The sequence below is a fragment of the Oncorhynchus mykiss genome, chromosome 15 (assembly GCF_013265735.2).
Source record: "Oncorhynchus mykiss isolate Arlee chromosome 15, USDA_OmykA_1.1, whole genome shotgun sequence".
In the NCBI taxonomy this organism is placed as follows: Eukaryota; Metazoa; Chordata; class Actinopteri; order Salmoniformes; family Salmonidae; genus Oncorhynchus; species Oncorhynchus mykiss.
This window is the reverse complement of record NC_048579.1, coordinates 64,774,927-64,789,568: the sequence shown is the minus strand read 5'-3', so window position 1 is coordinate 64,789,568 and position 14,642 is coordinate 64,774,927. Positions and strand designations below refer to the sequence as shown.

General features: G+C 40.7%; 1 protein-coding gene across 1 annotated transcript in view; it reads right to left on the bottom strand.

Moving 5' to 3' along the window:
• The window catches only part of LOC110510792 (protein Wnt-5b), a 121,249-nt gene that overhangs the window by 34,461 nt on the left and 72,146 nt on the right, over positions 1–14,642 (bottom strand). Inside the window, exons 2-4 of the mRNA XM_036944956.1 lie at positions 12,192–12,361; positions 11,304–11,551; positions 7,049–7,341 (exon numbers count right to left, since the gene is read on the bottom strand). Of these exons, the coding sequence (XP_036800851.1) occupies positions 7,049–7,341; positions 11,304–11,551; positions 12,192–12,322 (672 nt within the window). The 5' untranslated portion in view covers positions 12,323–12,361. The remainder of the gene's footprint in view (positions 1–7,048; positions 7,342–11,303; positions 11,552–12,191; positions 12,362–14,642) is intronic.

The following is a 14,642-nucleotide window of genomic DNA, read 5'->3' as shown; positions in this document are numbered from 1 at the left end:
AACAACAACAACATGTATGTAGTTCACACCATGAACAGAGACTAATAACAACAACATGTATGTAGTTCACACCATGAACAGAGACTAATAACAACAACATGTATGTAGTTCACACCATGAACAGAGACTAATAACAACATGTATGTAGTTCACACCATGAACAGAGACTAATAACAACAACATATATGTAGTTCACACCATGAACAGAGACTAACAACAACAACATATATGTAGTTCACACCATGAACAGAGACTAACAACAACAACATGTATGTAGTTCACACCATGAACAGAGACTAACAACATGTATGTAGTTCACACCATGAACAGAGACTAATAACAACATGTATGTAGATCACACCATGAACAGAGACTAATAACAACAACATGTATGTAGTTCACACCATGAACAGAGACTAATAACAACAACATATATGTAGTTCACACCATGAACAGAGACTAACAACAACAACATATATGTAGTTCACACCATGAACAGAGACTAATAACAACAACATGTATGTAGTTCACACCATGAACAGAGACTAATAACAACAACATATATGTAGTTCACACCATGAACAGAGACTAATAACAACATATATGTAGTTCACACCATGAACAGAGACTAATAACAACAACATGTATGTAGTTCACACCATGAACAGAGACTAATAACAACAACATATATGTAGTTCACACCATGAACAGAGACTAATAACAACAACATGTATGTAGTTCACACCATGAACAGAGACTAATAACAACAACATGTATGTAGTTCACACCATGAACAGAGACTAATAACAACATATATGTAGTTCACACCATGAACAGAGACTAATAACAACAACATATATGTAGTTCACACCATGAACAGAGACTAATAACAACAACATGTATGTAGTTCACACCATGAACAGAGACTAATAACAACAACATATATGTAGTTCACACCATGAACAGAGACTAACAACAATATGTATGTAGTTCACACCATGAACAGAGACTAATAACAACATGTATGTAGTTCACACCATGAACAGAGACTAATAACAACATGTATGTAGTTCACACCATGAACAGAGACTAATAACAACAACATATATGTAGTTCACACCATGAACAGAGACTAATAACAACAACATATATGTAGTTCACACCATGAACAGAGACTAATAACAACATGTATGTAGTTCACACCATGAACAGAGACTAATAACAACATGTATGTAGTTCACACCATGAACAGAGACTAATAACAACAACATATATGTAGTTCACACCATGAACAGAGACTAATAACAACATATATGTAGTTCACACCATGAACAGAGACTAATAACAACATGTATGTAGTTCACACCATGAACAGAGACTAATAACAACATGTATGTAGTTCACACCATGAACAGAGACTAATAACAACATATATGTAGTTCACACCATGAACAGAGACTAATAACAACATATATGTAGTTCACACCATGAACAGAGACTAATAACAACATGTATGTAGTTCACACCATGAACAGAGACTAATAACAACATGTATGTAGTTCACACCATGAACAGAGACTAATAACAACATATATGTAGTTCACACCATGAACAGAGACTAACAACAACAACATGTATGTAGTTCACACCATGAACAGAGACTAATAACAACAACATGTATGTAGTTCACACCATGAACAGAGACTAACAACAACAACATATATGTAGTTCACACCATGAACAGAGACTAACAACAACAACATGTATGTAGTTCACACCATGAACAGAGACTAATAACAACAACATGTATGTAGTTCACACCATGAACAGAGACTAATAACAACAACATGTATGTAGTTCACACCATGAACAGAGACTAATAACAACATGTATGTAGTTCACACCATGAACAGAGACTAATAACAACAACATATATGTAGTTCACACCATGAACAGAGACTAACAACAACAACATATATGTAGTTCACACCATGAACAGAGACTAACAACAACAACATGTATGTAGTTCACACCATGAACAGAGACTAACAACATGTATGTAGTTCACACCATGAACAGAGACTAATAACAACATGTATGTAGATCACACCATGAACAGAGACTAATAACAACAACATGTATGTAGTTCACACCATGAACAGAGACTAATAACAACAACATATATGTAGTTCACACCATGAACAGAGACTAACAACAACAACATATATGTAGTTCACACCATGAACAGAGACTAATAACAACAACATGTATGTAGTTCACACCATGAACAGAGACTAATAACAACAACATATATGTAGTTCACACCATGAACAGAGACTAATAACAACATATATGTAGTTCACACCATGAACAGAGACTAATAACAACAACATGTATGTAGTTCACACCATGAACAGAGACTAATAACAACAACATATATGTAGTTCACACCATGAACAGAGACTAATAACAACAACATGTATGTAGTTCACACCATGAACAGAGACTAATAACAACAACATGTATGTAGTTCACACCATGAACAGAGACTAATAACAACATATATGTAGTTCACACCATGAACAGAGACTAATAACAACAACATATATGTAGTTCACACCATGAACAGAGACTAATAACAACAACATGTATGTAGTTCACACCATGAACAGAGACTAATAACAACAACATATATGTAGTTCACACCATGAACAGAGACTAATAACAACATATATGTAGTTCACACCATGAACAGAGACTAATAACAACATATATGTAGTTCACACCATGAACAGAGACTAATAACAACAACATATATGTAGTTCACACCATGAACAGAGACTAATAACAACATGTATGTAGTTCACACCATGAACAGAGACTAATAACAACATGTATGTAGTTCACACCATGAACAGAGACTAATAACAACATGTATGTAGTTCACACCATGAACAGAGACTAACAACAACAACATATATGTAGTTCACACCATGAACAGAGACTAATAACAACATGTATGTAGTTCACACCATGAACAGAGACTAACAACAACAACATATATGTAGTTCACACCATGAACAGAGACTAATAACAACATGTATGTAGTTCACACCATGAACAGAGACTAACAACAACAACATATATGTAGTTCACACCATGAACAGAGACTAATAACAACATGTATGTAGTTCACACCATGAACAGAGACTAATAACAACAACATATATGTAGTTCACACCATGAACAGAGACTAATAACAACATATATGTAGTTCACACCATGAACAGAGACTAATAACAACATGTATGTAGTTCACACCATGAACAGAGACTAATAACAACAACATGTATGTAGTTCACACCATGAACAGAGACTAATAACAACAACATATATGTAGTTCACACCATGAACAGAGACTAATAACAACATATATGTAGTTCACACCATGAACAGAGACTAACAACAACATGTATGTAGTTCACACCATGAACAGAGACTAATAACAACATATATGTAGTTCCCACCATGAACAGAGACTAACAACAACAACATATATGTAGTTCACACCATGAACAGAGACTAATAACAACATATATGTAGTTCACACCATGAACAGAGACTAATAACAACATATATGTAGTTCACACCATGAACAGAGACTAATAACAACATATATGTAGTTCACACCATGAACAGAGACTAACAACAACAACATATATGTAGTTCACACCATGAACAGAGACTAATAACAACAACATATATGTAGTTCACACCATGAACAGAGACTAATAACAACATATATGTAGTTCACACCATGAACAGAGACTAACAACAACAACATATATGTAGTTCACACCATGAACAGAGACTAATAACAACATATATGTAGTTCACACCATGAACAGAGACTAATAACAACATATATGTAGTTCACACCATGAACAGAGACTAATAACAACAACATGTATGTAGTTCACACCATGAACAGAGACTAATAACAACATATATGTAGTTCACACCATGAACAGAGACTAATAACAACATGTATGTAGTTCACACCATGAACAGAGACTAATAACAACATGTATGTAGTTCACACCATGAACAGAGACTAATAACAACATGTATGTAGTTCACACCATGAACAGAGACTAATAACAACAACATGTATGTAGTTCACACCATGAACAGAGACTAATAACAACATGTATGTAGTTCACACCATGAACAGAGACTAACAACAACAACATATATGTAGTTCACACCATGAACAGAGACTAATAACAACATGTATGTAGTTCACACCATGAACAGAGACTAATAACAACATGTATGTAGTTCACACCATGAACAGAGACTAATAACAACAACATGTATGTAGTTCACACCATGAACAGAGACTAATAACAACAACATATATGTAGTTCACACCATGAACAGAGACTAATAACAACATATATGTAGTTCACACCATGAACAGAGACTAATAACAACATGTATGTAGTTCACACCATGAACAGAGACTAATAACAACAACATATATGTAGTTCACACCATGAACAGAGACTAATAACAACATGTATGTAGTTCACACCATGAACAGAGACTAACAACAACAACATATATGTAGTTCACACCATGAACAGAGACTAATAACAACATGTATGTAGTTCACACCATGAACAGAGACTAACAACAACAACATATATGTAGTTCACACCATGAACAGAGACTAATAACAACAACATGTATGTAGTTCACACCATGAACAGAGACTAACAACAACAACATATATGTAGTTCACACCATGAACAGAGACTAATAACAACAACATGTATGTAGTTCACACCATGAACAGAGACTAATAACAACAACATATATGTAGTTCACACCATGAACTGAGACTAATAACAACATGTATGTAGTTCACACCATGAACAGAGACTAATAACAACAACATGTATGTAGTTCACACCATGAACAGAGACTAATAACAACATGTATGTAGTTCACACCATGAACAGAGACTAACAACAACAACATATATGTAGTTCACACCATGAACAGAGACTAATAACAACATGTATGTAGTTCACACCATGAACAGAGACTAACAACAACAACATATATGTAGTTCACACCATGAACAGAGACTAATAACAACATGTATGTAGTTCACACCATGAACAGAGACTAACAACAACAACATGTATGTAGTTCACACCATGAACAGAGACTAACAACAACAACATATATGTAGTTCACACCATGAACAGAGACTAATAACAAAATATATGTAGTTCACACCATGAACAGAGACTAATAACAACATGTATGTAGTTCACACCATGAACAGAGACTAATAACAACATGTATGTAGTCCACACCATGAACAGAGACTAATAACAACATATACAGTGCCTTGCGAAAGTATTCGGCCCCCTTGAACTTTGCAAACTTTTGCCACATTTCAGGCTTCAAACAAAGATATAAAACTGTATTTTTTTGTGAAGAATCAACAACAAGTGGGACACAATCATGAAGTGGAAGGACATTTATTGGATATTTCAAACTTTTTTAACAAAACAAAAACTGAAAAATTGGGCGTGCAAAATTATTCAGCCCCCTTAAGTTAATACTTTGTAGCGCCACGTTTTGCTGCGATTACAGCTGTAAGTCGCTTGGGGTATGTCTCTATCAGTTTTGCACATCGAGAGACTGACATTTTTTCCCATTCCTCCTTGCAAAACAGCTCGAGCTCAGTGAGGTTGGATGGAGAGCATTTGTGAACAGCAATTTTCAGTTCTTTCCACAGATTCTCGATTGGATTCAGGTCTGGACTTTGACTTGGCCATTCTAACACCTGGATATGTTTATTTTTGAACCATTCCATTGTAGATTTTGCTTTATGTTTTGGATCATTGTCTTGTTGGAAGACAAATCTCCGTCCCAGTCTCAGGTCTTTTGCAGACTCCATCAGGTTTTCTTCCAGAATGGTCCTGTATTTGGCTCCATCCATCTTACCATCAATTTTAACTATCTTCCCTGTCCCTGCTGAAGAAAAGCAGGCCCAAACCATGATGCTGCCACCACCATGTTTGACAGTGGAGATGATGTGTTCAGCTGTGTTGCTTTTACGCCAAACATAACGTTTTGCATTGTTGCCAAAAAGTTCAATTTTGGTTTCATCTGACCAGAGCACCTTCTTCCACATGTTTGGTGTGTCTCCCAGGTGGCTTGTGGCAAACTTTAAACAACACTTTTTATGGATATCTTTAAGAAATGGCTTTCTTCTTGCCACTCTTCCATAAAGGCCAGATTTGTGCAATATATGACTGATTGTTGTCCTATGGACAGAGTCTCCCACCTCAGCTGTAGATCTCTGCAGTTCATCCAGAGTGATCATGGGCCTCTTGGCTGCATCTTTGATCAGTCTTCTCCTTGTATGAGCTGAAAGTTTAGAGGGACGGCCAGGTCTTGGTAGATTTGCAGTGGTCTGATACTCCTTCCATTTCAATATTATCGCTTGCACAGTGCTCCTTGGGCTGTTTAAAGCATCTCGGTATCTCGGACCTGCCTGGTGTGTTCCTTGTTCTTCATGATGCTCTCTGCGCTTTTAACGGACCTCTGAGACTATCACAGTGCAGGTGCATTTATACGGAGACTTGATTACACACAGGTGGATTGTATTTATCATCATTAGTCATTTAGGTCAACATTGGATCATTCAGAGATCCTCACTGAACTTCTGGAGAGAGTTTGCTGCACTGAAAGTAAAGGGGCTGAATAATTTTGCACGCCCAATTTTTCAGTTTTTGATTTGTTAAAAAAGTTTGAAATATCCAATAAATGTCGTTCCACTTCATGATTGTGTCCCACTTGTTGTTGATTCTTCACAAAAATACAGTTTTATATCTTTATGTTTGAAGCCTGAAATGTGGCAAAAGGTCGCAAAGTTCAAGGGGGCCGAATACTTTCGCAAGGCACTGTATATGTGTGTGTGTGTGTGTGTGTGTGTGTGTGTGTTTGCATCCCAGTTCCTCACCTGTCTCCCTGCTTCGTTGTTCTGTAGGTTCATCAATGTTCTAGTGTGTTCTATGGAGCCTCGAGGGTAGTTCTTTTCTCTCTCCCGCGCGTCCACAAACTCCCGGGCGAAACGGTAGCCATAGTTGACGTTGTCGCCACAGCCACCCCACAGCCAATCGCGCGGTAGGTCACGGGGTCGAGCGGCGCGGCTGCATCCACAGGTGGAGAGTTCTCCTTCCCGACACGCCCTGCTCACCGCGTTCACCACGCCTGCTGCACTGATGGCATAGGTGAAGGCTGTCTCCCTGCTGCCTGTCGGATGGACACACACACAAACACACACACAAACACACACACAGAGAAAAACACACACAAGGCGGTTAGCATACAATGGTAGAAGGTCCAAGATGTTCTTCAACTTTCTTTTTCCCAAGTACACACACACACACTTCCACACACTCACTCACTCACTCACTCACTCACTCACTCACTCACTCACTCACTCACTCACTCACTCACTCACTCACTCACTCACTCACTCACTCACTCACTCACTCACTCACTCACTCACTCACTCACTCACTCACTCACACACACACACACACACACACACACACACACACACACACACACACACACACACACACACACACACACACACACACACACACACACACACACACACACACACACACACACACACACAATGCCACTTGGGTTTGGTTAGCTAGCGCTTTAAGCTGGCCAGTTAACCATGGTCTCTGTTATTGATGTGTGACTACAGGGGACAATAGACAATGGGGCCTGGCGTCAGGAGATGAAGGAGCTGGGGGCCCTGGCTGGCCTGGCTAAAGGAGCACATAGAGGGATGGAGAGAGAGAAAGATGACTGAGAGAGAGAGAGAGAGAGAGAGAGAGAGAGAGAGAGAGAGAGAGAGAGAGAGAGAGAGAGAGAGAGAGAGAGAGAGAGAGAGAGAGAGAGAGAGAGAGAGAGAGAGAGAGAGAGAGAGAGAGAGAGGGAGAGGGAGAGAGAGAGAGAGAGAGAGAGAGAGCGAGAGAGAGAGAGAGAGAGGGGGGGGGGGGGGGGGGGGGGGGGAGAAACAACAAGGAGGCAGGCTGTTTTAATTAGCTAGTGAATGTCTTCCGCTACCAGATACTAGATAAACACACAACCACTCTGAATGTATTATAGACCTTTGACAGATAATTTGTGACATGGGAAGAGTGGACTCTACAAGATCTTATAAACTTACAACGGAGAGAAAAAAGCACTTCTCTTGTGGACAGATTCTAGATGTGAGAGACAGAGAGTAGCCGAACAACGACATGAGCTGCGAGGGTTGACTGCAGCCACAAAGGTGAGAGGTTTATATTATTGCTCTCTCTCTCTTCTCTCTCTCGCTCTGTATCTCCCTTCTCTCTCTCTCGCTTCTCTCTCTCTCTCTCTCTCTCTCTCTCTCTCTCAATTCAATTCAAGGGGCTTTATTGGCATGGGAAACATGTGTTAACATTACCAAAGCAAGTGAAGTAGATAATATACAAAAGTGAAATAAACAATAAAAATGAACAGTAAACATTACACTCACAGAAGTTCCAAAAGAATAAAGACATTACAAATGTCATATTATATATATATACAGTGTTGTAACAATGTACAAATAGTTAAAGTACAAAAGGGAAAATAAATATGCATAAATATGGGTTGTATTTACAATGGTGTTTGTTCTTCACTGGTTGCCCTTTTCTCGTGGCAACAGGTCACAAATCTTGCTGCTGTGATGTCACACTGTGGTATTTCACCCAGTAGATATGGGAGTTTATCAAAATTGCGATTGTTTTCAAATTCTTTGTGGATCTGTGTAATCTGAGGGAAATATGTGTCTCTAATATGGTCATACATTTGTCAGGAGGTTAGGAAGTGCAGCTCAGTTTCCACCTCATTTTGTGGGCAGTGAGCACATAGCCTGTCTCCTCTTGAGAGCCATGTCTACCTCCGGTGGCCTTTCTTAATAGCAAGGCTATACTCACTGAGTCTGTACAAGCTTTCCTTAAGTTTGGGTCAGTCACAGTGGTCAGGTATTCCGCCGCTGTGTACTCTCTGTTTAGGGCCAAATAGCATTCTAGTTTGCTCTGTTTTTTTGTTAATTCTTTCCAATGTGTCAAGTAATTATCTTTTTATTTTCTCATGATTTGGTTGGGTCTAATTGTGTTGCTGTCCTTGGGCTCTGTGGGGTCTGTTTCTGTGGGGTCTCTCTCTCTCTCTCTCTCTCTCTCTGTCTGTCTCTCACACTCTCTCTCTGTCTGTCTCTCTCTCTCTCTCTCTGTCTGTCTCTCACACTCTCTCTCTCTCTCTCTCTCTCTCTGTCTCTCTCTCTCTCTGTCTGTCTCTCACACTCTCTCTCTGTCTCTCTCAATTCAATTCAAAGGGCTTATAGGCATGGAAAAATCTCTCTCTCTCCCCCCATCTGCTGTGCAGGTGTTACCAATGATGTATATAAACCCTGGATTGTCGATGCTATGTATTGGCCATTGAGAGGCTTTGAAGCCACCTGTCGGCCATATTGCCACTCCCCAGTAGGATCAGTCCTCCATAGGAACAAATGGAATTCTGCAGTATTTTAATAAAACATTTTAAGGACAAAATAACATGTATTTAAGTAACATTAGTATCCCTATATATAAAATAGTTCTGTATGTCCTGTTTTGTATTATTTGTTCTGTACCCAGAACTCTGGATCTTGTTGTTCCTGTCTGCTCTTTTATGTTTAGATAAGAATTGCATACCTGTCTTGTATACCTACCTATACACCATTCTTGTGTGTGTTCAATAAAAAATATTTGAAACATAAAATATATAATTATATATATATATTTGTATTTTTATTTTATTGTATGTTTAGCTCACATAATATAATTTACAAGTATGCTTTATTGTGTCTGTAAAATAATTAAAAAAAATACAACTGGGGGAGTTCCAAGATGGAGGCACTGCGGCTTCAACACAACGCCCCCTACTTGACATCTTGTGTATATATAAATCATTGGGTGTTACCTGACAGGTTTTCCATTGGATGGACATACCATCTGGAATGCAGATCTCAAGGTTTCACATACTTCAGCATCGTAGCCTTGGTGGGCCTAGGACTCTCTATACAAGCAAATAAACGTAACCTTGGCAGCTGGCACTCTCTCTCCAAATGAGAGAATGAAAAATGAAAAATATATTCTGTTCACGTTTTATGATTTGGAAATGCTTAAATAATTCGTGAGTTTGATATTTAAAAATATATATATGTAGTCATAGCCTATAATGACATATCTTTGGAAGTAATTCGCCTGTGAATGCCACTTTGGCCAACCAAGAAAGAGGGAATCAGTTTACAATGCCAATGTCTGTCAGTAAGATAAACATATATATTTTTTTATTCCATGTAAACCGCAACTCCGCATTTAAGACTGGCTATCCTGATTCCTGGCACTGTTATAACAGAAACGTCACGTGTCAAAAAGTTGTAATTATGAGTTCTCTTAAAAACAGAATGTGTAGGTTACACGTGAGCCAGGCGACAGGAGCCGGAGCGCGCGATAAAGACGAGGACTTTTATTGGCCCATAGAACCGATACTTCAAATAGCAGCCCGGATCTGCCGAGTCCGTGTCACCCCTTGATTGCATTTCAAAAGGAGGCCGTGGACAATAGCAGGCTAACACCTCAATAAAACTCTCGCGATTGACTGCAAACAACTCCTTTGCTGTTTTGGGAACGGCGAGGGAGAGGGAGGGGATCGGTCCGCCGGCCTGACTGGCCGTCGGAGGGGGATACTGCATCAGAGGGAGAATAGAGAAGCTATGGGCTACTGGACATCGCGATCTCTAGCCTACACCTCCTCTAACTACAGAACGGAACTAACACTCAATTGTCGAGAGAAATCTGACTGACAATTAAGCGCAACGATTTTTTATTTTGGAAACATGAAGTTTGTTATAAGGTTCCACTATCTAATAGTTGAACTGATACAAAAGCACGTTAAAGAATACAGGTACAGTTACCCGCGTTGCCTCTAAAGTGCACTAATTCTACGTTTACAATGGGAATTCAAAATGTAAACATAAACATGTGTCATCACCTACCGCCGCATCGGCCTATCACTCATTAGCTCTGGTCCAGCGCATTCGTGCGCGTTCCTTATTAACTAACCGTTAGTGAAATAAACGGTCACTAACGCCCTGAACCAGACCTAGCCTATATCCCAATCCCACCATGTGACTGGCTCACCTATCTGCATGACGCGTCCGAACACGGATGCATTATCCACGGTGCTACAGTTCCACCGCCGCTGTCTGAACTGGTATTGACATTCATTGATGCCCGTCTTGGCCCCCTCGCCAATGTAGACCATATGGTCCTGGTAGAGCTGGCACAGCTTCCTCTGCCCCTGGGAGAGTCCCGTCAGCTGGCTGCACAGAGGCTGGGCCCCGATGATGTACATCTCCGGTCTCTGGATAGGGTTCATCGCTAACGACCTGCATGCACGGATGGGAAATAGGCGGTGGGTAGTTATATACGGTGTTGAGAAAATAAACGTGTATTATAGTGTGTGGATGAGGCATTTGAGCCTATATGGCTTCAGTCAAAGATTCGCCGTTTCAATATGTCATATAAATCGGTACAATTGGCAATAATGGAAAATATGCATGAATTAAATCCCCAAATAATAAATATAAAGGAACACATATAGTCTATTCTACTGTGGAAATAAAGACAGGTAAATATCGCATCGGTAATGAAATAATGATGTGCTGTAGCGATGTCAAATGATGAGGAATATGATCGGAATGTTCTCCATCAGAGTGGAACGTTTGGCAGCTCTCCGCACAAGGTCAAGATGCGGTGTTCCACTCTGCGGAGTTCTCCTGTTTCCCCCCATTCCACAAACAGCTTGGCCATTTGTGCGTAGCATGGGTAAATATTGTGACAAAGTCACCACATTTGTTCTTCCACTGGTCTCCTCCACAACACAAAACAACACACGGACGCTCTCTCAAACCCCAATCACAAAACCCACCATCTGTAAATTAATGGATCAACTGCGCATGAACTAAAGTACGCAGCGATATAGAAACTGTACAGAGTTAATTTGACATAAGAAAAAGTTCAACTTACAACCAGGAGTTGGCGTCCACCAGTAGTTGCGAGCTGCATGCGATGAGAGCGACCGCCAGCAGTAAGTGTTTCTGGGCGCTGCTGCACGGTCTCCGGCTGGTCCTGGTCTCCATGACCCCTTGCGCCACCATCACCGCCAACAAACACCAAAACGTGGAAGAAGTGTCCCTCTGTGAAAAAGACGGATCAAAAAACAACCTCTGTAATCCGCTGCGGGGGGGTTCTGGGTTCACAGAGATGACGATGCCGAGACAACCAAGAGTCAATATCCGATTCCGTGGAGATAAGGTGTCCTGCGCATTGTCCCCATGACTTTATTGACTTGTAGCTTTGTCTAAACTCTGTTCGGAACGCCTAATCCGAATTCCCAGTCGTGCGTAAAATGTGTACAAGGAAGAAAACCTGATTTTACGCATTAGGATCTATAGGCTAAGATGCGTTTAGTAAGGAGATATCAGATGTGCGTTCTGATGAAGACTAAAGTTAAATTAAAAAACACAGTCCATGAAAAGTTTAGATGACGTTGGTTAATGTTATTGATCCGATAAAATGCATGTCTCATACTGGTATTTCCCAGAAGATTAAAAATACACGGCTATTTATGAAAACATTTCAACAAGTGTTCATTCCTTCCCTCGATCTGATCTACTTTGTAAGTTTACATTCTAAACACTGACTGCCTCTCCTCATCCCACCCCTCTCATCCCCTCTTCTCCTCATCCCACCCCTCACTCCCCCTCCCCCTCTTCTCCCCCTTGTTTTACGGGCAAGGGGAGGGACGGACGCCCGCGGGGAACACGGTTCATGTCAAATCAAATTGTATTTGTCACATGCGCCGAATACAACATGTGTTTACCGTGAAATGCCGAATACAACATGTGTTTACCGTGAAATGCTGAATACAACATGTGTTTACCGTGAAATGCTGAATACAACATGTGTTTACCGTGAAATGCTGAATACAACATGTGTTTACCGTGAAATGCTTACTTACAAGCCCTTGACCAAGAAAATAGTGTTTAAGAAAGCATTTACGAAACAAACTAAAGTAATAAAAAAACAACAGAATAAAGTAACAATAACGAGGCTATATACAGTACAGGGGTACGGAGGCTATATACAGTACAGGGGTACGGAGGCTATATACAGTACAGGGGTACGGAGGCTATATACAGTACAGGGGTACGGAGGCTATATACAGTACAGGGGTACGGTACCGAGTCAGTGTGGAGGCTATATACAGTACAGGGGTACGGTACCGAGTCAGTGTGGAGGCTATATACAGTACAGGGGTACGGTACCGAGTCAGTGTGGAGGCTATATACAGTACAGGGGTACGGTACCGAGTCAATGTGGAGGCTATATACAGTACAGGGGTACGGTACCGAGTCAATGTGGAGGCTATATACAGTACAGGGGTACGGTACCGAGTCAATGTGGAGGCTATATACAGTACGGTACCGAGTCAATGTGGAGGCTATATACAGTACGGTACCGAGTCAATGTGGAGGCTATATACAGTACAGGGGTACGGTACCGAGTCAATGTGGAGGCTATATACAGTACGGTACAGAGTCAATGTGGAGGCTATATACAGTACAGGGGTACGGTACCGAGTCAATGTGGAGGCTATATACAGTACAGGGGTACGGTACCGAGTCAATATGGAGGCTATATACAGTACAGGGGTACGGTACCGAGTCAATGTGGAGGCTATATACAGTACAGGGGTACGGTACCGAGTCAATGTGGAGGCTATATACAGTACGGGGGTACGGTACCGAGTCAATGTGGAGGCTATATACAGTACAGGGGTACGGTACCGAGTCAATGTGGAGGCTATATACAGTACAGGGGTACGGTACCGAGTCAATGTGGAGGCTATATACAGTACGGTACCGAGTCAATGTGGAGGCTATATACAGTACGGTACCGAGTCAATGTGGAGGCTATATACAGTACAGGGGTACGGTACCGAGTCAATGTGGAGGCTATATACAGTACAGGGGTACGGTACCGAGTCAATGTGGAGGCTATATACAGTACGGTACCGAGTCAATGTGGAGGCTATATACAGTACAGGGGTACGGTACCGAGTCAATGTGGAGGCTATATACAGTACAGGGGTACGGTACCGAGTCAATGTGGAGGCTATATACAGTACGGGGGTACGGTACCGAGTCAATGTGGAGGCTATATACAGGGGGTACGGTACCGAGTCAATGTGGAGGTTATATACAGTACGGTACCGAGTCAATGTGGAGGCTATATACAGTACGGGGTACCGGTACCGAGTCAATGTGGAGGCTATATACAGTACAGGGGTACGGTACCGAGTCAATGTGGAGGCTATATACAGTACAGGGGTACGGTACCGAGTCAATGTGGAGGCTATATACAGTACAGGGGTACGGTACCGAGTCAATGTGGAGGCTATATACAGTACAGGGG